The sequence below is a fragment of the Lepus europaeus genome, chromosome 8, assembly GCF_033115175.1.
Source record: "Lepus europaeus isolate LE1 chromosome 8, mLepTim1.pri, whole genome shotgun sequence".
NCBI lineage: Eukaryota > Metazoa > Chordata > Mammalia > Lagomorpha > Leporidae > Lepus > Lepus europaeus.
This window is the reverse complement of record NC_084834.1, coordinates 57,137,009-57,162,938: the sequence shown is the minus strand read 5'-3', so window position 1 is coordinate 57,162,938 and position 25,930 is coordinate 57,137,009. Positions and strand designations below refer to the sequence as shown.

The following is a 25,930-nucleotide window of genomic DNA, read 5'->3' as shown; positions in this document are numbered from 1 at the left end:
CTTTTTAAATCCCATGAGCTAAAGAAGAGGACCCAACTCACCTCAAAAGTACAATTGTTTTGAAATGATAATGTACCATAACTGTAAGGAGATTAGTATTTATACATGAACATTTGCAAATCTTATAATAATATACTTTGAAAGCTATATTTTGAAAATATGTCATTTACCCAAAAACACAAAATCTTTTTTACTGACAAAAATAAATAAAACTAAGATAATCTGATATGCTGCATTTTGCAATATGCTGCTATATGAGATAGATTGTAATGACTAGTTGCCCTGGTAATATAGCTGGTCTTGGATATTAAAAGAAAAAAAAAAGAGTTTCCTCATCAATCCTACAGAGGATAGATTTAGGAAAATAAACCAGTGTAAAATGTGTTTTCATTTGTCAGGCTCAGGCAGGTGAAACAGACTGCTCTCACAGTACTTTGTATATCCCACACTGTTACATCTAGAGTCCTGACAAGATCACAAAGCCTTTTGTAAAAGCAAATTTTATATGCTTTGTGTTTTGGGCTTTTTCCTAATTTTGCTTAAGATGAGACAAATACTTTTAGCATAAGTTAAAGATGATATAATAGGAGGCTAGTAATCTATAGCTAATTAAAACATTTGACTCTTCCTATAAATCATCACCCAGAATTAGGAAACTTCACTTGAATCTCCAGTTTTTATCTAATTCTTTAGGACTCTGCATTCTTGATTGTCTATACAGTAAGAGCTTTTTTGGAGAGAAGGACTAACCCAGCATCACTGAACTTTGACATGGCATCTGCCTTCATTCGCATGATGTCACACAATTGAATAACCAACAGTATCAATAAACTGTTCAAAGACTAAGAGGCATTCACAGGCTCTGCATAACAAAGAGAGAGTAAGAGGGGAATAAGGCTTGACACCCTTGTGATATCAGAGTAGATGCAAAGTTGAGGAATGAATGACTCTCCTGGAAAAGTCAGGATGACACCCGGCTTTGAGAACTGAGTAGGACAGTTTCTCCACAAAATCTCTTGCTAGGGCCCAATGCTGTGGTGTAGTGGGTATAGCCACCACCTGCAGTGCTGGCATCCCATATGGGTGTCAGTTGGAGTCTTGGCTGCTCCACTTCTGATCCAGCTCTCTGTTATAGTCTGGGTAAAGCAAAAGAAGATGGCCTAAGTCCTTAGGTTCCCGCATCCACATGGGAGATTCTGAAGAAGCTCCTGGCTCCTGGCTTTGGATCTTCCCAGCTTAGGCCATTGCGGCCATTTGGGGAGTGAACCAGCATGTGGAAGACTTTCTTTCTCTCTCTCTCTTTCTCTCCCCTCTCCCACCCCGCATCTGCCTCTCTGTAACTCTGCCTTTCAAATAAATAAATAAATCTTTTTAAAAAAAACTCACTTTGAAGAATCAAGGGAAGATACATAGCCAATGGGGTTAAGCTGCCTGGAGAAATCAGATTCTGGATTCACCAGTGGCCACTTTTGAACACCTGCATAATGGTCGCAGCAGGTGGCAAGGAAAACATACAAATTGTGCTGCATTCTTCAGATGCCAAAACTTAAAGATATGTGCTGGAAGCATAGTCAGATCCTCAAAAGAAGTATTTGAACTCTTGTTTAAAATACTTAAGAAAATAGTACAGAAAGGGAAGGCATTGGAGATTTAAAAACAAAGGATTACTGAGAGTGTTGGCAGAGGTACTTGAATGGACTTTGGCCTTTTAGAGAGTCTGAGTGAGCACAGGGTGAAAGGAAATGTATCTCAAGCTCCAAAACACCTGACAAAAGTAAGCATCAGTTCAGAACATAACACAGACAAGTAGGCATGTCCCATCAAACCGTCAATGAGAAGCATTTACAATCAACATTGTTTCCCAAACTCAAATTCTACAACTGGTCTAAGCCCTGAGAAATCCAGAATTCTGCTAATAAACTTATTTTTGAAAGAAAAGTAAAAACCTAAAGTAATGGTATTAGAACTTGGTAATACAGTTCTCTGGTGTGCAATGGCCAGCCAGTAGCTCCTGGTCTTGGCCACCCAAACCACTAGCACCACAAGCAAAGCTCAGGGTTAAATGGACAAAGAGCTATGCCATAAGATGTCCCATGTGCCCGCGAGTTCCAGACCCACAACACAGGCAACGACAAGTCAGCCTGAGAAAGCCTGCTTTTAAGAGCTGCATGTGGTTAGTAATGCAGCCATGGGGCTTACTAGACATGACTTCAGTGACCAGTTCCAGTTGATCAGAACAGGGAAGGCTCATTATTGCTCTTTGAGAGGCCTTGCAGGGCTACATAAGAAGAGCCAGAAGTAGCAGAGGTAATTCTCCAACCTCTGCATCCTTTTGAAGCCCGGCACCTCCACAGATAAAATAAAAAGGACTCTCAATTGTGTAACTCATGGTTGGGAGGCAGCTCATTGATTTACTGCAATAAAGAGTAAGAATAAAGTCAGAAGCCTTTGCAGTCCCAAAGGTGTGGACTGCTTTCTAAATGATCTCCTAGAAAAACATCCTCCCCTGCACTCCCCAGCAGCACAGCAGGCAAGAAACTGACCGAGAAGAGACTGGCTGACAACCCAAAAGGAAAGAGCCTAACAGGACAGACAGCCAAAGGGAGAAAGGAATACTACTTGCCTTAGATAAACAAAGCAAAGGTTTTGGGTGGGAGCTGGCATTGTGGTGTCCCGGGTAAAGCAGCCTCCTGCCACGCCAGCATCTCATATGGGCACCAGTTCCTGTCCCAGCTGCTTCACTTCTGATCCAGCTCCCTGATAATGGCCTGGGAAAAGCAGCAGAAAATGACCCAAGCATTTGGGCCCCAGCCACCCTCATGGGAGACTCTATGATAAAGTTCCTCACTCCTGGCCCAGCACGGGTCACTGCAGCCAGTTGGGGAGTAAACCAGCAGATGAAGGATCTCTCTCTCTCTCTCTCTCTCTCTCTCTCTCTTTCTCTCTGTAACTATGACTTTCAAATAAATAAATAGGTAATTGATAAAAAAAAAAAAAGCCTTGGGTGCAAAGCAAAGGTTTGAAGGAGAAAGACTCCTCATCAATACCCTTATCAAACTCCTGAATTAAATAACCTGTACATAAAGTACTGATTCTAAACAGGAACATAAAACAATCATGATGTGAACATAACATCACCTGAGCATTTAAAATCGAGCTCTTGGGGGGTGGGCAGAGGATATTAGTGCAGAAGAATAGAATCATAATGAAAAGACAGTAAAGAACCACAACAACAGACAGTGCAAAACTAGATGATCTACTGCTGAACTTTTCAGGGACATACAGTTGACAAAAAGCCTTAAGTTTCCTACAGGTCCTTCCAAAATAAAAATTACAATCCTTATCTATTCAACAATAACTCATAACCAGCTATGGGAAGTATTAATCTGATCTATCACACTAAAACCTTCAGACAACAAAACACTATCAAAAGTCATTAATAACTTGTTAAACAATTGCTACTTTTGTCATTTATAACTTATTTGTTATCTTTTTTGGGTCACATAAATAGGTAATGTTTGAAAACCTTCAATAGTAAAAGAATTATTAACTGTTGGGAAAATTAAGCCTTACAGAAAAATACTGAAAGGCATTAATATTTTTACTTTCAAAAAATAAACAATTAAAACAGCAGGCTAAATTAAAACATTATCAATAACAAATTATGGTAAGCACAGCATTAATTTCCATTTTTTATCACTTGCACTGTAGAAAACTTTCTAGGGCACCTACATTCCTCACTTCAAGAAGTTCCAGCAATTAGGATGATGTTTATAAATGTATTTTACAGGGCCATCGCTGTGTCATAGCAGGTAAAGCCCACTTACAATCGAGCTCCCTGCTATCGCATCTGGGAAAGCAGCAGAGCCTGGCCTAAGTGCTTGGGCCCCTGCACCTCGTGGGAGACTCTGAAGAAGCTCCTGGCTCGTGGCTTCAGAACAGCCCTACTCCAGCCATTGCAGCCATTTGGAGGGTGAACCAGCATTAGAAGATCTCTCTCCCTCTGTCTCTTCCACTCTCTCTCTGTAACTCTGCCTTTCAAATAAATAAACCAATCTGAAAACAAAAACACAGTTTACTTGATGGTAATACACAATGATGATTTTATGTGTCAACTTGGTTTGGCTATAGAATCCACTTATTTAATCAAACATTAACCTAGATGTCAGTGTGTGTATTTTGTAGCATGTGGCAAACAACTACATCTAGGAGAGTAAATTAAGGAGATTACCTTCCACAACAGCTGGCCTTGTCCAATCAGCTGAAGGCCCTAAGAGCAAAATCTGAGGTTTCTGCGAGAAGAAACTCTGCCCAAACATTGTTGCGCCAACTCCTGTCTGAGTTTCAAGCTTGAAGGCCTGCCCTAGAGATTTCAGACATGGTAATGTTTTTCTTAGAAGTTTCTATTGTTGTTGGTGCTGGTGGTGATTTAAGTTCAGAGAGAGAGAAAGAACTCCCAACCACTGGTTCACCCCTCAAATGCCTGTTACAGCAGGACCCAGGCCAGGCTGAACAGTTTTAGCAGAAAATTGTAATGGGAAACAGAGCAGAGAATGGAACCCAGGCACTGTGATATGGAAGGCAGGTATTTTTCCAGATCATGCCTACCCCTCAGACATGCTTTAACAAATTTATTTATTTATTTGAAAGCTGAATTACAGGGAGAGAGAGAGAGAAAGAGAGAGAGAGAGAGAGAACCAATCTTCCACCCATTGGTTCATTCCCCAAATGACCAGCAGTGGGCCAGCCAAAGCCAGTACCCTGGAACTCCTTCTGGGTCTCCCACATGAGTGCAGGGGTCCAAACACTTGGGCCATCTTCTGCTGCTTTCCAGGTACATTAGCAGGGAATGAGATCAGAAGTGGAGCAGCCAACAAGTGAACTAGTGTTGCAGGTGTTGTAGGCAGAGGCTTAACTAGCTGTGCCACAATGCTGGCTCCTCAGACATGCTTCTGTACACAGAATACACACACACACACACACACAGAGTACTTCAAAAAGCCTGTAGAAAATGGAAATAAAGAGGAGTGGGCAAATTCAATGCCTTCAAAAAGTTCTTGGAAAATGCTTATTATGAAAAATAAATGCACAGATTTCAAAATTTTCTTTCACCAAAATAAACATATTTTAATTTCTTTTTTCCATGAGATTTTTCAAATACTCTTATTTGTGTATGTGTAAAACATCCAACTGCATTTCTCCACAACCTTTTTTAAATACCCTTTCTGTGCACACACACACACGTGTGTGTTTTTGTATGGTGTGTGTAAAATATCCTATTGGATCTGTTTCTATGGAGACTCTGATCCTTACACAGTAAGATGAATGTTCTATGTGCACTTCTCTACTCTTAGTATCTCAATTTTTCCTGATTTTTATGATCCCAAACAATGTCACCCACACTTATCTCAGCTTTTGTCCTTCTCGTAGAAGCCATCTAATGTAATTTTTGGTGATGAACTTTCCAAGTTTTGTTTTGGCAATCTCTACACGTATGCTTTATTCCCATCCCTCTGGCCTTTCTTTTACTAGCTAGAATAAAACAGGAATAGATGTAATTGGCATAAACTAGGTCGTCCTTTCTCATAATACACAAATATATACCCGAGTATATGGATCTCTCCTTACTTAGAGGAACTATAGATTTCTAAAGACTCTGCAACTTGAAGGTAATGTACATTTCATGGTAGTGTTTCTGCTCCAAAATGGAACTCAGAATTGCTTCTATACAATTAGAACTGCAATTGGAAAACAGAAACTGATACAAAGTTCCACACACACAAATCAATTCTAAGTCCAGTGCATTCTTATTTTGAAATCCAAACATTCATCTACATGGAAAACTCTTGCTCAGTGTTGAACTCTATACTTCGAGTTCTAAAAAAATTGTCTAGTAAGATATTTTAACAGTCTTGTTGTCTTTTTTAAGTGCTACACTTTCAAGTTACTTGGATTCTTCAAAATTAAAACAGTTCAATTCGTAAATATTCAACTGGAGCTGATTTCAATTAACAAATCCTTGAAATGCATTAAATAGTATAAAGACAAACATATTTTAATATTTAAACTAACAATCTCAAGCTTACCTCCCACATCAGCCTGTAATCCATATTTTCATCCAAATCTTCAGGCATTCTCTTCTCTCCAGCAAATGGCCCAAACTTTTCACCCTAAGAAGCAACAATTATATTGAAAAAGGATTAGCACAGTGATCAAGTTACTAAAATAAACCATTTTTATTTTATTTTTTCTCCAAGTCATCACACACAATGATTGAAACACTTTAAAAAAATCCTCACTAATTTATACAACACAAATGTTGATATACTTAAAATCCAATTTAATCCGGTTTTAGCCTAAGAATCTGAATCCGAACACAGGAGGCAACCTAAAAGGGTTAAACTGCTCAACTTTCAAATTCTGACAAGGCACTGAACATGGTCCCTCACATGTTTCAATTCTCTTCATTGCCTCGGGCAAGTAGTCTTAAAATGAAAATCACTGAGTTTTGCCTGACTTGAGAGACAAGCCCACCAGGCAGAACATCACCTGTTTTCCATAAAAATCATAAATCCATCCCTATTATGCACAAGAAAGAAGTATGGTTGCCATTCTCAAAGGAAGACTATTCATAAATAAAGCTTAAATTCACCTGCCAATCTTTCCAACAGTGAGGAAGGCACATGTTACAGAAGGGTCTCTCAAAGGGTTTGCTTTGAAGCCCACCTGCATGAGAAATCTCAGAGAATCTGGCAGTGGGACGTGGGGAGCTAAATTTTTTTAAAAGATTTATTTTATTTATTTTAAAGGAAAAGTTACAGAGACAAAGAAAGACAGACAGTGAGACAGAGAAAGAGAAAGCTCTTTCTTCCACTTTGATTTATTCCCCAAATGGTTGCAACAGACAGGGCTGGTGCAGGACGAAGCCAACAACCAGGAGCTTCATCTAGGTCCCTTATGTGGGAGGCAGGGGCCCAAGTATTTGCATCATCTCCCATTGCTTTTCCAGGTGCATTAGCAAGGAGTTGGATCAGAAGCCGAGTATCTGGTGCTCAAATTAGTGCTCATGTGGGACGCCAGCATTGCAGGCAGTGGCTTAATCTGCTAAGCCACAACACCAGCCCCTGGAGCTGCATATTGGTGAGTGGCTACCTGAAACCCACTGGAGTAGCACAAGTGTGGAACCTGTGAGGGGTTGGCCCCTCAGTCTGCCCTGCAAGGACCTGGCAGGCCATGTTCAATGGGCAAGGGACACGCTTCTCTCTAAGGTGACAAAAGCAAGGACTGCGTAGACACAAAGAGTGAGTTGTGTTAATCCAGCCAGAGTCTGTAGAAATGTGGGCAGAGAGGACCCGGAGCCACCCTTACCTTTTGGACCTTCCTCCAACTTGCCTGAGATCATTTTTTCACTTCTGTTAGCAAGGAAGTGGAGGAAGCAAAAACAAAATCCCTGGGGGAACTTTCGATGAACCTCACTGGGGTGAAGTAACATTTCAGTGTTTTAAGAAATATAAATTACTCAGTGAACAACAGAAAACCAATTCCTGGGAAGAGTAAAATTTTAAACCTTAATAAATATCAGGTTTTTTTTTTCAGTCATTAGTAAGAAATGCATTTTGCATCTCCACCTACCATATTCACACATATACACAGAAACACACATGTAAAACTAGAATACAAATTTCTTAAAAGAGTACCACCCCTACTCTGTACAATGTATTTCCCTGTTTTCTATGCTGCTTTACTTTACTTTTTAAAAAAAATAGTTTTGACCAATAAATTAATTTCAAGAGCTGGCGCTGTGGCTCAGCAGGTTAACACCCTGGCCTGAGGTGCCAGCATCCCATATGGGTGCCGGTTGGAGACCTGGCTGCTCCACTTCCAATCCAGCTCTCTGCTGTGGCCTGGGAAGGCAGTGGAGGATGGCAAAAGTCCTTGGGCCCCTGCGCCCACGTGGAAGACCTGGAAGAAGCTCCTGGCTCCTGGCTCCTGGCTCCTGGCTTCGGATTGGCACAGTTCCAGTCCGTGCGGCCAATTGCGGAGTGAACCATTGGATGGAAGACCTCTCTCTCTCAATCTCTCTCTGCCTCTCCTTTCTCTGTGTAACTCTTTCAAATAAATAAATAAACCTTTAAAAAAATTAATTTCAGAATTCACCAATGTGCAGGAATCCACAATTTTAAAAACACAGTCATAAAAACACTAAAGGGGCCTGATTTTGTAGCCCAGACATGGGCATTTCACATCTGAATGCTGGCTACTCTGCTTCTCATCCAGATTCCTGTTAATGCACCTGTGAAGGCAATGGAAGATGGTGAAAGTGCTTAGGCTCCTGACACCAATGTGGGAGAGCTGGCTGAAGTTCTGCTGACTTCTGCCTGGCCTAGACCTGGCTGTGGCAGCCCCTTGGGAAGTGAACTAGCAGATGGTAGAAATCTATGTCTCTTTCAATTTCTCTCTCTCTCTCTCTCTCTCTCTCTCTATCTCTATTTCTCTTCCTCTTTCCCTCCATCCTTCTGTTATCTTTCAAATAAATGAATTTTTAAAAAAACCACAAAGGAGAGGGGCTAATAATGTGGCATAGTGGATGGACAAAACTGCCACCTGTGATGCTGCCATCCCATATGGGCACTGGTTCATTCCTATCCTGGCTGCTCCATTTCCAATCCAGCTCCCTTCTAATGGGTTAAAAAAGGAAGTAGATGTCTCAAGTGTTTGGATTCCCACCACCCCTGTGGGAGACCCAGATGAAGGACCTGGTTCCTAGCTTCCACATGGACTAGCCCCAGCTGCTGCAGCCATCTGGGGAGTAAACAAGTACATAGAAGATCTCTCTCTCTCTCTCTCTCTTACCCCTACCTCCTTCTCTGTAACTCTGATTTTCAAAAAAATAAATTTTTAAAAAAGAAAAGACATAAAGGAGATAAATTTATAAGAATAGTCATCTCTGATGAGATTTCCTTCAAAAGTACACTAGCAAGTATATTATAATATTTGATCAAATAAACTTGAGTTTCTGTGGTGAAAGACTGCAAAAATGTAAACAGCCAACTCTCAGTTTACCCATACTACCTTGGTGAGAAACAATATAGACATTTGAAACATAATTTATCCTTAGCTTTAGACCCACTTGACCCTCTCTCACTAGGAAGATTTCCCCTAGGGATTCTAGCACCTGCCACACACCTTTCTCTCTAACTCTTGGTTCACTGTTGTCTGTTACACAAATGACATTTCCTTAAAATTGTAGTTATCAATTCCATTTTACTCACCATTTCTATGAAGAGTCTAACATATTAAGTCAGAATACTTAGTTTAGAATATTTAGGTTAGAATCTCCATTGGAAATGGACTGCCTGGGCAGCATACTCATGAAAGAAAAAGTGGGGCATACATCCCACATACATGTAATTATTTTTTCTTTGGGTTGAGTCATATGAAATTGACAAGTTCTCATATGAGTCATCCCAAATAAACTATATTTATGTGCATCAGTATACTAAATGCCTAAGATGAGATTCATACTTAATGGCAGGAAAAAAAGTCCATATGTTTCAATCAATTTTGAAGACTAAAAAATTTCTACTTGACTTCTGGTCATTGTCTTTCCTTTTTTGAAATAAAGCTCTTGAAGATCCCATTCTAGCAGCTGGAAAACTCTGGGCTCTCCCCCTTTCTGGCTGTTTCTGCATACTAATATTACCTTTAATCTACGATTCCTTCTCATGAACCCTCCTAGAATTCCTCTCATCTATCTCAAGGGTCACCATCTCAAAGTTTATAATTTAGGCAAGAAGGCAGGGCAATCTCAGAAACCCAATTGTAGACATGTAAATGACGTATACGAAAGTGGCCAGATCTGGAAAGGGCATGCCCACCTGAGAAGTCTCCCTATTCCAACTAAATGCTACAACATCACATTTTGAGAGGTATCTGCAATACTTTCAGAGAGGCTGACAACTCACATTTACATGTGAAATCACTATCTCTCTATATTGGTAATTAATTCCAAGTTTTCAAAATTTTGTGGGATAAATTAAACATGACTTCAAGATAAATTAAACCTCCACACTATACACCAAACTGTTAGAGGCAAATTCATCTGTCAGATTGATCCCATGCCCAGCCCACAATGGGATTTCTTTGTTTCTATTCAAACCATTTCTCAACAAAGCAGATAATTAATCTATTCAATCTGTTACCCACCGGACTAGACAGTAACTTTTAATAAACAAAAAGCATATGATTGCAAAAATGTGGGCCATTCTCTCTTATTTCGCTTAATATTACTAGAGAGGAGTTGAAAGTAAGATATCTCTCCTATAGCACCAGCTAAACTCTCGAGTCTTGAACCATATTTTTTTTTTTTTTTGACAGGCAGAGTGGATAGTGAGAGAGAGAGAGACAGAGAGAAAGGTCTTCTTTTCTGCCATTGGTTCACCCTCCAATGGCTGCTGCGGCCGGTGCGCTGTGCTGATCCGAAGCCAGGAGCCAGGTGCTTCTCCTGGTCTCCCATGGGGTGCAGGGCCCAAGCACTTGGGCCATCCTCCACTGCCTTCCCGGGCCACAGCAGAGAGCTGGCCTGGAAGAGGGGCAACTGGGATAGAATCCGGCGCCCCGACCGGGACTAGAACCCGGTGTGCCAACGCCGCAAGGCGGAGGATTAGCTTGTTGAGCCACAGTGCCAGCCGAAACATAATTCTTGTGCTCCTGTTAGCTAAGGCACATATGCCTCAAACTTCTTGAGCCTCAATTTCCTCAACTATAAGACTCTGGGATTTGGATTAGTTGATTTTGAGATTCTTTCCAGTTCTAAATTTCCATTAAAAAGAGTTTCCAAGGCCAAAGTTGGAATAATTTGGAAATCAAAGAGAACAACAGCATCACAGATTGAAACAATTAACAAATTCCTAAATCCATAATGACTGTCAGAAAGAAAAAAAAGAAAATTAAAAAAGAACAACTCATTTGCCATCATTATTAAAATCATTAAATTATACATTATTTAATTTAAATTATTAATTATTTAAAGGTCAAGACAGACAGTAGCAATGGATGACAGAGAGTAGAATGCCCATTTCCACTTACATAAAGGGAGAATTATCTGAGTTAGCAAGTCACCATTTGAAATCCCTAATACAGTTGATTTGGGCAACGATTATCAATGTTTGCTAAAACCATTAAGTAGAAGGTTAATAGTGAAAAAGATATCCATCCAGGAAGAGCCCAGAGATTACTTACTGATCACAAAGGGGAAATAGTACCTGTACAATAGAAAAATCACCTTAACCCAGTATGGACATCATTAACAGTGAGAAAGTCAGACATCATATGCCCCCTGCTACAATGCAATACCAAGTAAACCAGTAAATACTTCATGATGTATTTTTGCCAAAAATGTTTACATTTAACTTCCAGATTAAAGAAATACCAAAGATACAGAAACAAGCTAAATAAAGCGCTGGGGTTGGGAAAAAAGGCACATAAATTCAGATGCCAGATACACTATAAACAACTTCCTGATCTCCTCAACAAGTCATTGTTATTAAAAGGGGGAGGACAGAGGGAAAGCCGGTAAAAGACATTGAATGGACATCGCCAAAGGCAATGTGTGGTCCTTGATGGGTCATGGCTCAAAAATAAGTAGCTATGAAAACATTTTGGCGGCACCTACAGTAATGTGAATATGAACTAGTGGTAGCAAACACTAGGAAATCGTCATTGCTTTTGTTAGATGTTAAAATGCTTTAACAGCTATTTAGGAGAATGTCTTTGTGCTGAGGCATAAAGGGGGTGAATTGTCATAATGTGCGTAATTTACTTTGAAATTGTTCAGCAAATAAAAATCCATACATGCAGATGAAATAATGATATTAAAGTGAATCAGTCTGCAGTTTCAATCATTTAAATTTGAAATCATGATAATTTTTCACAGAAGGAGTCTAGGGTCCCCACTTAGAATTTAATTGCGTTTCTTTGTTAAAATACTATGCATGTCTGTGCTCTTGCAATGCAATCAGGCCTTCACTATATTAAATGCATTTCTAAAATGTTCAGTATGAAAAAAGCCCAATCTTCTTTTCCTGCTGCGAATGCCGGTCTCCCTATGTCCATTATTATCCTTAGTATTAGAACACTGACCTTGTTAAAGACACTAATATATCCAGGTGGAAAACTGCAAATATCTGGAGGAGATGAGAGCTAATGACCTACAAGCAGAAATCATTATACAGAACTGCTACAAAAGTTCTTAGGTGAAGCTGAGTCAAACGGGAACTATACCCCCTACCTCCATTATTACCTCTTTCTTCACATCTGGAATATGAGTATGACAGTGGGCACTGAAGCAGCCATCTTGAAACCAAGAGAATTGGAAAGACTTCCACCCTGACATTTTAAGTCACTGAACCTAAGATAGTCAATATCTACCTGTCAACCTGCTGTTGTAGGGACAAAACATAAATGCCAAAGTTCTTACTACTGCAGCTATTTCCCTTATGTCAGCTAATCACAGCAATGTCAAGAAATATAGTGGTGCCCAAGACAAAACAGAATTCTTTATGATATGCACTATATAATATGTAATATTTATATGTAACATATTTAGATATTGCATATCTATTATATAAACATTTGCATATTTAGAAAATAAAAGATACATATGAAATGGAAAGCACCAGAGTGCTGTGAGGAAGAGTGTGGATAGTAGGGCAACCTGGATATGCATGTTTCCCTTTCACCCCCTAAGCTACTAGCTTCCTTTCAGCAAAATAACTGCTGCCGACATCTGTGGGTAAATGTGTTTAAGTGAGGCATAGGGAGATGGCAGAGAACTAGTGTGGAATATCTTCTCCAGTGCAGTGTGTAACAAACCAGAAAGCAGCAGAGGAACCAGGACTAAGAATGAGAAACTAGGGTATGCCACAAAGAATTTGAAAGGCAGAGATGGGGAGCAGGACCACAGCCCACACTGTCCCCAGTCCCTGATGCCCAAGAAAGTAGGAGGATATCAGAGAGCTGACAGGCTATCTTCCAGGGTAGGCCCATGGAATAGAGACCCCTTGCCTTCTACCACTTGCAGGACTGACACCACAGTGGATTCTCCCTAAATATGTGTTTGGTTCAATGAACCAACCAAGGGAAACAGCCTATACAAAGTAGCCCAGCTGCCATACAGCAGAACAGGCTGAAAAATGAGACCCACACTCAATAAAATAGGACTTCTATAGCAGACAGAATACTCCAATTAAAGGAAATACCCAAATTACCTAGGTAATTCAACTGTAGCACTCAAAAACAACAACAACAACAAAAAACTCTCTCAGTGTTAAAACCATGACTTTCTAATTAAATATTTTTTAGGGTAGAACAGGCATTGTGGCCCACACTCTGGCTCCTGACTACTCCTCTGCTTCCAATCCAGTGTCAAGATAATGTACTCTGGGAAGCAGTAGATGATAGCTCAAGTGCTTGGGCCCCTGCCACCTGGGGAAACCCAGATGGAACTCCTAGCTCCTGGCTTTAGCCTGACCCAGCCCTGGGCTGTTGCAGGCATTTGTGGAGTGAACCAGATGATGGAAGATCTCTCTCTCTCGTTCAAGTAGATGAAAATAAATAATAGAGAGAGAATGAACTGAAAGATAGGAAGGGGGCCAGCACCGAGGCTCAATAGGCTAATCCTCTGCCTAGCAGCACCGGCATACCGGGTTCCAGTCCCAGTCGGGGCGCCGGATTCTGTCCCGGTTGCCCCTATTCCAGGCCAGCTCTCTGCTATGGCCCGGGAGTGCAGTGGAGGATGGCCCAAGTGCTTGGGTCCTGCACCCCATGGGAGACCAGGAGAAGCACCTGGCTCCTGCCTTCAGATCAGCGTGGTACGCCAGCTGCAGCGCACCGGCCACGGCTGCCATTGGAGGGTGAACCAACGGCAAAGGAAGACCTTTCTCTCTGTCTCTCTCTCTCACTGTCCACTCTGCCTGTAAAAGAAAAGAAAAGAAAAGAAAAGAAAAGAAAAGAAAAGAAAAGAAAAGAAAAGAAAAGAAAAGAAAAGAAAAGAAAAGAAAGAGGGAGGGAGGGAGGGAGGGAGGGAGGGAGGGAGGGAGGAAGGAAGGAAGGAAGGAAGGAAGGAAGGAAGGAAGGGCCAAGAGTCAAATTCCAGAAATACATTTTAAAAAAAGGAAAAGTATGGAGAAATAAAATTAAGACATTTGGAGAACAGGCCCAAGAGATTTCACATACAAAAAGAGTAGAACAGTAAAAGAAAAATGAGTTGACAGACAATAAAATAGGACATATTCCTAAACTGAAGATAAATCTGTTTCTGTAGATTAAATGGCCAAGCTAGATGATAAGAGCCTTGTCCCTTTTAGTAAAACTCCTGAACTCTAGATGCTGCTTGGGATGCCCACATTCCATATGAGATTGCCTAGGTTAGAATCCCAACTCTACTTCCCATTCCAGCTTCCTACCAATGAGCACCCTGGGAGGCAACAGGTAATGGGTCAAATACTTCGATCACTGCTACCCATATGGGAGACTCCATTTGAGTTCAGGGCTCCTGGCTTCAGCAGCCCCCACTCTGGCTGGTAAGGGAATCTGGGGAGTGAATCAATGGATCTCTCTCTCTCACACGCTTGCTCTCGCTCTTGCTCTCCTACTCTCTCAATATGTTTGTGTACATGCACCTTTTAAGTAAATAAAAATAAACACAACTTTTAAAATTAAAGACAGATCTTACAATCTTCTAAGTGGAAATAAGAGGTTATTTATAAAGTATAACTTCACACTCCCAATGGAACCTGCCAAAATGCTGGGAAAACATCTACTAACTACAAACAAAAGATATATCTTTTAAATCATTTACCCAGTCAAGAAATCCTTTACAGCCAGGTGGAAGAAGAGCTACCTGATGATCTATGCAGATCCCGAGAGAATATTACTCACATTATTTAATGAAAAAAAGAACTCTAAAAAGACTATCTAACTAAACAAGTGAATGAGAAGAAAGTGCAGAAAATGGAAGAAAATATATAACTGGTACACACACACACACACAATTTATATACAACAGTAAACAGGGTGTGTGGAAAACTTAAGCTCAATAACAACTGCTGGAACCATAGGAATTTACTTTTTAGTAACACACCGTTCATCAACACCGAAAAGCTTCTGAGGAAGGAAAGTAGACAGGTAAGTGCATTCTGAAAGCTAAATGGGTGCAGAGGGGCAGGAAGAAAAAAGAGAAAAGTAACTGGGAAACACATGGAGAAACTGTATGCTTTTGCATAGAAAATCGCTGTGCTCTAGCTCTCAAACAATAAAATCGTACACAGCTGCTTGTACAAAAGGAGAAGGGTAACTAAATCATAGCATAGCGAGTTAAACTTCCACCTGCAATGCCGGCATCCTATATGGGTGCAAGTGAGTCTTAGCTGCTCCACTTCCAATCCAGCTCCCTGCTAATGCACCTGAGAAAGCAGCAGAAGTTGGCCCAGTCATTGGGCCCCAGCAACCACATGGGAAACCTGACTGAAGTCTCAGGCTCCTGGCTTCAGCCTGGCCCAGCCCTGGCTGTTGCGACCATTTGAAGAGTGAACCAGCAAATGGAAAATCTCTCTCTCCCTTTTCTGCCTGTTTCTATCTCTCCCTCTCTATCCCTATAACTGGTTATCTATGGCAGGTCACAGAAGGAAGAGCTGTTAGCCACCTTAAGCGCAGGTAAGAAATCAGCTAACATATTAACAACTTGCAAAGGCAGAATATCAGACAACAAGAAAGGTTTAACTACCACAAGCCCCAGACCCAGTGAGCTCACAGACTCTCACAGACTCTTTTCTAAGGAGCTCCCGATCTGAGAGAGACAGAGAAACAGGAATGAGGACAGAGACTCTTTTAGTGATACAGCTGCAGGAGGGGGACAGCAGCTGCTGCAAGAATGGTACTGTGCCCCACAACTCCACCCTGACCTTAGTGTCACATAAGGAGAAAGCCTTTAGCCACTGCAAACAAACAAGATAAAGCAGCAAATCATGTCACCCCAACCTACTGCTATGGGAAGAAGCACATGAAACAGTACTGACCTAGTCACTTAGGTCTCAGACACAGAAAGACTCCTTCCACTGGGAGGCTGTGACAGGAAGGCTCTCCCACAAAATACCAGCCACTCATGAACACAAACTTTGGCTTCCCTCTGGAAATGGAGCAGGATGCAGATAAAGCCAACATGAGTGAGGCCAGAACAAGACAACAGGGACTGTTCTCACCACATCCCTCACCATCAGCCTACCAAGCACCAACAGCAACACTATTCCCCTCTACTGCGGAGGAAGGACCTGAGCATGGCGGAAGACCAGCAAAAGCTGAGAAAACCCACTGCCAACAGACCTGTACACAAAAATGTCAGAAGGGACGTGATACCAGGGAGAAACCTAATTCAAATGAAATAAATGAAGAACTCTAGAATTTTTTTTTTTTTGGGTGGGGGTGGGCAGTGATGTGGTATAGCTGGGTAAGCCACTTCCTGTGATGCTAGCATCCCATATGAGGACTAGTGGGAGTCCGGGTTGCTCCATTTCCTATCCAGCTCTCTGCCAATGCCAAGTGGGAAAGCAATGGAAATGGCCCAAGTGCTTAGGACCCTGCCAGCCACATGGGAGACTCAAATTGAGTTCCTGGATCCTGGCTTTGGCCTGGCCCAACCCTGGCTATTGCAACTATCTGGGGAGCGAACCACTAGACAGAAGATCTCCATCCATATCACTCTCTCTCTCTTTCTCTCTCTCTCTCTAACTCTGCCTTTTGAATAAGTATTTTTAATTTTTTAAAAAAGATATATAGTAAAGACATTTGTCTTACTTTTCATTGCTCTAAAATATAACTGTGGTCCAAAAGAAAAATGCTGTAAATGCACTGTAAGGTTAAAACTGTACAAAGTAAAATACAGGACAATGACAGGATGCGAAGGAGGAATTTCAAGTATGTGACTATCATTCCCTGCCTCTTTGACATACCCCTTGTTGTGCTAGTAGACATCTCCAAAGACAATATACCTTCACACTGAACTCCTCATCTTCAAACCTGCTCCATGCACAATCTTCCCCATCTCAGCTGGTGGATCCAAACCTTCTAATTCCTCAGGCTAAAACCTGGAATTATCCTTGATCCTTCCTTTTCTTTCACACTCCCTAGGCAATGCCATCAGCATATTCCAGTTACCTCTGGCAACTGTGCCACCATGTTCATCAAAGCCACATCATCTCCCTCATGGATTAAACAGCAATAGAATCCTAACAAGTCTTGTTCTCCAGAGAGTAATCCTTGAAAAGTGTATGTCATTCTTTTGCTCAAAACTCTGCAAGTGGCTCCCCATTTTGCTCAAAGGAAAAGTCAAAGTCTTGACAAGGACCTCAAAGACCCAAAGACAGTGGCTTTCCTTCTACCACTTTTCCCTTTGGCCACTCTCTGCCCTCTTCCTCTAGGCTTGCCTCTTCGCTCACTCCATTCCAGCCACACTGGACTACTTGTTTTGGAACACAACAGGCAAACTCCTACCTCAAGACCTTTGTTCAAGCTGCTCCCCAGGCTGGAATGCTCTTCCCCAGAAATATGTTTGGCTAACTTGCTGGCACCCTTTATGTGACTGCCCATGATTCGCCAATTTGGTGAGGATTAACAGAGCCACCCAAGATAGAATTTCTCCCACATATCCCTACCTGCTCCACCAAATCAAACATATCTACCTCTACTGTATTTCCACAGCACTTACTACATTTTAATATAGAATAAAATTTTTCTACACTTATTGTTTCTTTTCTTTTAAAGATTTATTTATCTATCTGAAAGTCAGAGTTACACAGAGAGAGGAAAGGCAGAGAGAGAGAGAGAGAGAGAGAGAGAGAGAGGTCTTCAATCCAATGGTTCATTCCCCAATTGGCCACAACAGCCGGAGCTGTGCCAATCCGAAGCCAGGAGCCAGGAGCTTCTTCCAGGTCTCCCCATGGGTGCAGGGGCTCAAGCACTTGGGCCATCTTCTACTGCTTTCTCAGGCCATAGCAGAGAGCTGGATTGGAAGTGGAGCAGCCGGGTCTCGAACTGGTACCCATATGGGATGCTAGCGCTGCAGGCCAGGGCGTTAACCCACTGTGCCACAGCGCCGACCCCTACATTTATTGTTTATTTCTCCCCTCACTATAATTCAAACTCCAAAAGAATCAGAAGATCTATTTTCCAAACCCAAAAGTGGCTAATGCAGATCTTGGCATATTTGTTGAACAATTGTGTAAAACAACACATGAATCAATGAAAACTTTGGCACATGTACGGCAAAGAATATATTCCATCACTAAAAATAACAGACCCAAAGTAGATGATTTATGGAAATTTCAACAAGATGTTGTTGAATGAGAAATTCTAGATCACGGAGGTCAGCATTATGGTAAAGCTGGCTAAGCCACCACCTAAGATGCTGGTATCCCATTTCAGGGCACTAGTTTGAGTCCTAGCTGTTCCCTATCCAGTTCCCTTGCTAATGTGCCTGAAAGGCAGCAGCAGATGGCCCAAGTACTTGGGCTCCTGCCACACATGTGGGAGACAAGGAAGGAATTCCTGCCTCCTGGTTTCAACCTGGCCTAGACCCAGCCATTGCAGTCATTTGGGGAGTGAACTAGCATATGGAAAAATCTCTCTCTCTCTCTCTCTCTCTCTCTCTCTCTCTGGCTCTGCCTTTCAAAATAAATCTTTAAAAAAAAAAGAAATGCTAGATGATAAAATGAGTTTTCTCTTATTTTGTAATAATTTTTGAAAAGTGTGCATTTGTATTTGTGAATACAGCATTTTTACAGTCACAGAAAAAACTACTTATTTATTTTTATTGAAAGAGATAAATGTTGAGTATCTCTTATCTGAAATGCTTGGAACCAAAAGAATTTTGGATTTTTTTATAATTTTGGAATATCTGCATATACATAATAAGGTATCTTGGAGATAAGAGTCGAGTTTCAATATAAAATTCATTCATATTTCATATACACCTTTTACAGATGGCCTAAAGGTAATTTTATACGATATATTTAGCACACCTGTGTTTTGACTATGACCCATCGCATGAAGTCAAGTGTGGAATTTTCTACTTGTAACATCATGTCAGCACTGACAAAGTTACACATTTTGGAGCATTTTGAATTCTGGATTTTCAGATTAGGGATGCTCAAACTCTACGTGGAATGACCTCAGTTCAAATGCGGATTAATCTACTCATCACTGGTATAGCCTTCCTCAACATCTGTTCTGCATCTATAGAACAAGAATAACAACATAACAGCCACCTGTGTCTTTGCTGCAGGGCTTAAATGCACACTGAGTACAGGATCACTAGCCCTTCCACCAATGCCCAAGAACAGCAATTGCTCTCTAAATATTCGTTAAGCTAATGAATGGTAGCTGTCATTATAAAAAACAAAATATAAAGTTTCTGTGAAAGCATTAATCAGATTAGTGATATATATATATATATATATATATATATATATATATAGTTTTAAACCTGTAGTAGCACCAGGAAATCCAAAGCCACATTGAAACACTGGGTGAAGTGTGAATGTGTGAACATAAAGAGATAAGTGGATGGCAGACATGGGAGATTAATGTTCCTCTGATTACAGTCTCCAGATTAGTTATCATCAGTCACCAGGAAATGTAAGCAAACAGCCACTGGCAGAATTTTAGCCCTAGGATAAGAATCTATTGTTTCTTCAGGAGAGTCACCTTCCAAACTGATCCAACAAAGCCCCATATTCCACTAATCTAGTCTTCTCCTATTAACATTTTTTTTTTTTTTTTTTTTTTGGACAGGCAGAGTTAGTCAGTGAGAGAGCGAGAGACAAAGGTCTTCCTTTTCTGTCTCCTATTAACATTTATGCATGGTGGTTTTTCCTCTGCATGGTTTTATTTACTTTTCTTTTTTGTTTGTTTTTTTATCTTTCTCATGTTTTTTCTAACCTGTACAACTTGTTCCTTTTATCTTATTGTATTTTTACAAACTCTGCTTTAAATTTTTATCTGAGGTTTTTTGACTTCACCAAATGTCTTGGATACAAATTCCTCAATGAGAATCAAAGTGTGTGCTTTGAGCTGAAAGGAGGGAGCTGGGATTATGAAAGGTCTAGCCATCTAGGAGGCAGGTATGATGAGCAGAAGGTGTTCTGAAGATCCCTGGGCTTCGATGTCCTCCCCTGTACAATGCTGATGTGCCAATGAGATTACATCTGAAGTTCTTTTAAACAGTATAATTCAGAACAGCATCAGAATCTATTCTTCTCTATCCTGGTGCCCCCTGCACACACTTTCTCTTTCTCTTTCTAATGGAACCATTTCATTGCATTAAGACTAGTGATATGGACCTGTGCCATAAGCAATAGTGCCAACTGGGCAGAATCCTCATCAGTTTAGCACACAGACAACAGGTAAATTTTATCAGGACCAGCACATGGGGAAGACTCACCTCAGCTGGCCATTGGAAAATGTCCCAGGTCATCTGAGCTCCTCTGACAAGCTGAGGAACGGCCCACCAAAAGATGTCCGCATCCTAAACTACCAGAATCCCTATTTCTTACACTGTATTTTTTTTTTATTTTTTGACAGGCAGAGTGGACAGTGAGAAAGAGAGAGAGACAGAGAGAAAGGTCTTCCTTTTGCCGTTGGTTCACCCTCCAATGGCTGCCGCAGCCCGAGCGCTGCAGCCAGCATATCGCGCTCATCCAAAGCCAGGAGCCAGGCGCCTCTCCTGGCCTCCCATGTGGGTGCAGGGCCCAAGCACTTGGGCCATCCTCCACTGCAGTCCCGGGCCACAGCAGAGAGCTGGCCTGGAAGAGGGGCAACCAGGACAGAAACCGGCGCCCTGACCAGGACTAGAACCTGGGGTGCCGGCGCCGCAGGCAGAGGATTAGCCTATTGAGCTGTGGCACCGGCCATCCTTACACTGTAAAAGGCACTCAACAGATGTGATTATGTCAAAAATCTTGTCATGGGGAGATTATCTGGCAAGCCCAACCTAATCACAATGGTCTTTCTAAGAGCAGGGAAAGGTCAGAGTCAGAGAAGGAAATGTTACAACAGAAGCAGGGGTAAAATGATGGGAGATCATGAGGCAAGGAATTCCAACAGCCCCCTGAGAACTGCAAACAGGTGAGGAAGTGGATGCTCCCCTAGAACTCCTAAAGGAACAAGCCATTCCCACTCTGTAGACTTTGGACCCCCAAAACCATTAGATAATACATTTATGCTGTTTTAGGCCACTAAATTTGTAATAATTTGTTACAGGAGCAACAGAAAACTAATAACCCAATGCTGTCAATAACTTTTCTCTAAAAAGCAGCTGTGGACAAGATCTTTATCTTCAAAGTGTGAACTAGCAAGTTGCATCTGTTCATGAAAAAGGCAAAGCATAGTGGGAGATACACTAGTATTCATGCAGACAAACAGAAAAACACAGAGGCGGGAGGAAGAAAGCCAAGAAGCAAATTATCCCAGCTGTGTCGCTGGTGTGTGCATATCTTAAGAAAACCTGGATCTTTGCAATATTCTTCAGTGTTTTTTTACTGGAATTAGGGGGCCAGAAATCCAGTAGAAGCATTTTATTTCATTTATAAGTTATTTCCTTGTTGTTTTTCTTCAGTTTTCATTTTAGTCCAGCTCTTTTTAAAAATCCCAACCCAGTTATGAAATAGCTCTGCTATGTGCAGGGTATGCAAGTTAAAGCACTTTGAGTATAGATAAAAAGGAAAAGAATTATATAAAGGAGTCTTCAAAAAGTCCATGAAAAATATATATGACAAAAAACTATGCAAAGATGGCCGGCACCGCGGCTCACTAGGCTAATCCTCCGCCTTGTGGCGCCGGCACACCAGGTTCTAGTCCCGGTCGGGGCACCGATCCTGTCCCGGTTGCCCCTCTTCCAGGCCAGCTCTCTGCTGTGGCCCGGGAGTGCAGTGGAGGATGGCCCAAGTGCTTGGGCCCTGCACCCCATGGGAGACCAGGATAAGCACCTGGCTCCTGCCATCGGATCAGCGCGGTGCGCCGGCCGCAGCGCGCTACCGCGGCGGCCATTGGAGGGTGAACCAACGGCAAAAGGAAGACCTTTCTCTCTGTGTCTCTCTCTCTCTCACTGTCCACTCTGCCTGTCAAAAATAAAAAAATAAATAAATAAATAAATAAAAATAAAAAAAAAACTATGCAAAGATGTCAATTTTTTTCACCTAAGTAAACTTTTCATTCCATTCTTCCATGACCTTTTGAAGTACAAGCACATATCAGAAGATCAAGTTAGGTTTTAGCACATTAATGAAGAGTCGATTAAAAAGGAGAGAAACATTTTTCAAAGTCAGCATAAGGAAAACTGCCAAAATTCTGGCTAAAAGTAATAACTGAGCGAGTTTGTTATCTGTAAATTGGGGATAATAATTAACAGCTTAATATTGTTATATGGTAAAATCAGACAACTTGTGCAAGTATTAAGTAAACAGAAAACTCAAACTTCAAAATGTGTGTCCAAGAAAGTCCAAGGCTGCCCCTGGCTCCTCTGTCCGAGGCTGCTTCAGTGGAAATGTAGAAGCAACTTCTTGGTCTATCACCAAGTCTGGCCCTTCAAAGACTGCTTCAAATTTGGTTCCAACAATTCTACCTAAAAACCAGTCAACCACATCCAAACAAAGAACACTACACCTGGTAGGATCACTGAAACTAAAATCACCCATCTTCCACTCAGTCTGTGTCACCCCAGCCAACGTTTCTTTGCCACATTATCATCAGAAATTGGTTATCACAGACCCTACTCATCAGGTTAATAGAAGACTTCAATAAAATAATACTTGTGAAGTAAAAGTCCTCAACGATCAAGACCTTATTAAAAGTAGCCATTATAAAAGCTGCCTCCTCCATAAAGCCTTCTGTGGTTCCACCGATACCTTGATGACTTACTGTCCTGGACAGGTATGAGGTCTCCCTTTTCTCAGCTCCTGCAGTACTCAGCTAACACAACCTCACAACACTAGTCAAACTGTAAGAGCACTATTTCTCTGTCTCTCTGACAGATGAAAACTTACTTACTCTGCAATCTAATATCTACAGTGCCTGGCAAAATCAATCCATTTGTATAACATATACTTGGGCATTTCTTATATAATTAATTATTTATTTAACATTTTCCCAACAAGACTTTAAGTCCCACAGTAAAGTAACTCCTTTTATCAATATTGCTCAGTGTGGTGTCCTATTTCCATCAGATACCTAGATGTTGGCAACTTCTGATGTTCTTTCATCAACATAGCCTACAAGTGAGCACACCAGTTTCCAATATGGCACACCTTACATGTAAGCAAATGATACTAAGATCTACCAAGTAAATCCAGCCAAAAACTGAATCATCTAGATTCTCCTCTTTCAGTGATGTAAATTTAGATGTGATCTGAATGAAAAAATCTCCAAAATTTTTACATACTATATATTTCAATAAATAATAATGTTTTATATACTATACATTACACTAAAATAGGTGTATATCATTGCAATATTAGAATGCTTCAATAACATTTGATTTAGGAAGTTGTTTATTCAATGCCCCAAAATTAAGTACTTCCAAGTAATCAAATACATGAAAAAGAAAACTTGAAATAAAAATATCAAAAGAAAATATACTGGTCAGTTGTTTGTAAAAATTCAAATAATAACATAAAATGGGAATTAACAATTCTAATCTTTGTAGATCTGCTTGCAGATTACATTCACAGCATTAAATGTTTTTAAGAAATGTGGTTAGTTTTTTAGGTGATTATACTTATGCCAACAGAAAAGTCCATTTGGGAATTTTTCAAATCCCCTAGACATGAATTAAAAGCAGAATTTCAATTTTCTATAGAGGTCATTAGATAATTGCTACATTTAGCTTTGGGATAATGTTGATTGTACCACTTGGTAACATCTATTCAATACACCTCTAATTCAGAGAAAATGTTTATTTCAGTTTTTCACAATGTGCACATTCTCCCAAACTCCCATTTGGGAAAGTGTTTATGTTTTCCAGTTTTGCTCTGGAGGATGCTGTCAGTGGAGGCTTTTTTGCAGATTTGGTAGCACTGTCTAACCCTCTACCTGCACTTTAGGCCAGAGGCTAGGGGAAAGTGGGTGGCGCAGAAGATGAAAGGCATCCTGGTCTCTGGGTGCATCCTCTGAACCTTCAGCTAGCATAACTGACCAGAATAAGCCTATTCGTGCCCAAACCTCCATTTTTCAAACTACTTACTAACCAAGGGAGTCAGCAGAGGCCCCAAAGATGGCAGGGATGGGGTTCACAATGTCCATTGTTCCACAAGAGATAACACATATTCCAGGAAGAACTTTAGCATCAGATTCAGAAGTCATGGGCCCAAGCCTAACTCAGGAGGAAAGGAAACGCTACACTTTGTTTTCTCACATGACGACTGAAGCTGATCTCTAGGGAGTGTCTCTGGGGTTAGCTACCAAGTACAGGCCCTAGCACAAACTATTGCCCAGTGAAATCTTGGCTCCACTCCCTGGGGTGCATCCATGCCGCCTTCGTGGTTCCAGATTTCACCTCTGCAACATGTCCAGAACACGTTACAGGAGTCTATCGCGAAACCTTCAAATCCAAGATCTGGAATGTTCCAGGAACCTCCCTTCCTTGGCCTTCCACAGCGAACATTTTCAGGCCTTTCCTAGATGGGAAATGTGCTTGCCCTGATCACAGGTCTCTAAATTTCTGCAAGGCGAGGTCCAAAGTCAGAGAAAAGTAGAAAAATAAAAAAAAATAATAAAAACCGGAGGATAAAAGGATCACAAATTCAAAGATGACCTAGCTGGTTGGCACCTCCCAGAAACCATCTAAGGCGTTCTGGGAGGGCACCTCGCGGGGATGCAAAGGCCTGCGTGGAGTGCTGCTCTCGGCCTCCCCCTCCCCACCGCAGCCTCTGCTCACACCAATTCCTCCTCCAGGAGGAAGGCGACGGCGGCGCGCGTGCGGGCGCACTCACCCGCCCACGCGTGCCTAACCAACGCCAGGGCGCAGCTCACAGCCGGCACCGAGGAAGAGGGAGGCTCCCTCCGGACCCACTTCCTGCAGGCGAGAGGAAAAGACATCCCGCCGCAGGGAGGCCGCCGACAGTTCCGCCCCTGGACCAGCGGGCAGCCGACACCTACGTGGCGCGGCCCGCTGAGGGCGGCGCGGCGAGCGGAGGCCACCCCGCCGCGCCCCGCTGGGCCCCCTGCCCTCCCGCCCGACGCTGGGGCCAGCCCGGGCGCGGGGCCAGCGTGGTGAAGCGCTCGGTGTGCCCCCGGCCCTGCGGCGGGGCAGGCAGGGACGCGCAGGCCGCCCCCTGGTCACCCACCTTTCTCACTCTGCGGGCCGTGTAGAGCCCCATCCCGTCCTGCACGCGGGACGACTTCAGGGAGAACCTGTCCGGCACGTACATGCCCAGCATGTTCCTGGCCGCGCGGCGGCGGCCGCCGCCTCCTCAGCACTGGCCCTCTACGCCCGGGAGGCGACACATCGAAATTTGGGGTGCCGGGGTGGAGGGGAGAGGCCGACGGGGAAGGAGGAAATGGAGTTTTCCTCCCAGAATCCCCACCTCCCCGCCGATTCCAGGATCCCCCGCGGCTCAGCCCCTCCTCGTCCCGGGTCTGGCTCGGCCCGGAGCCGCCGCCGCTGCCATTGCCGCCGCGGGGGCGCAGGGGGCGCGGGTCGGGGCGCTGCGGGCGCCGGGACGCCGCGCGCTGATTGGCCCGAAGTTGGGGGCTCGCACCCGCGCCCGGGCGCCGAGCCCGGAGCCAGGCCGACCTCGGGGCCTCCAAGCCGGAGGCCCGCGAGCCGCGCCGGCCACCCGCAGCCGCTAGCGTTCCCGCCTTTGTCCGGTCGACTCGTGCCCTC

At 42.5% G+C, this 25,930-nt stretch overlaps 1 protein-coding gene across 3 annotated transcripts in view; it reads right to left on the bottom strand.

The window, feature by feature from the left end:
• Nucleotides 1-25,707, bottom strand: part of PRDM5 (PR/SET domain 5) — a 257,297-nt gene extending 231,590 nt beyond the window's left edge. For all 3 annotated transcript variants that reach the window (XM_062199683.1, XM_062199684.1, XM_062199685.1), the window contains exons 1-2: nucleotides 25,392-25,707; nucleotides 6,087-6,170 (exon numbers count right to left, since the gene is read on the bottom strand). In XM_062199683.1, the coding sequence (XP_062055667.1) occupies nucleotides 6,087-6,170; nucleotides 25,392-25,484 (177 nt within the window). In that variant the 5' untranslated portion in view covers nucleotides 25,485-25,707. The remainder of the gene's footprint in view (nucleotides 1-6,086; nucleotides 6,171-25,391) is intronic.
• Between the last annotated feature and the right edge of the window lie 223 nt (nucleotides 25,708-25,930).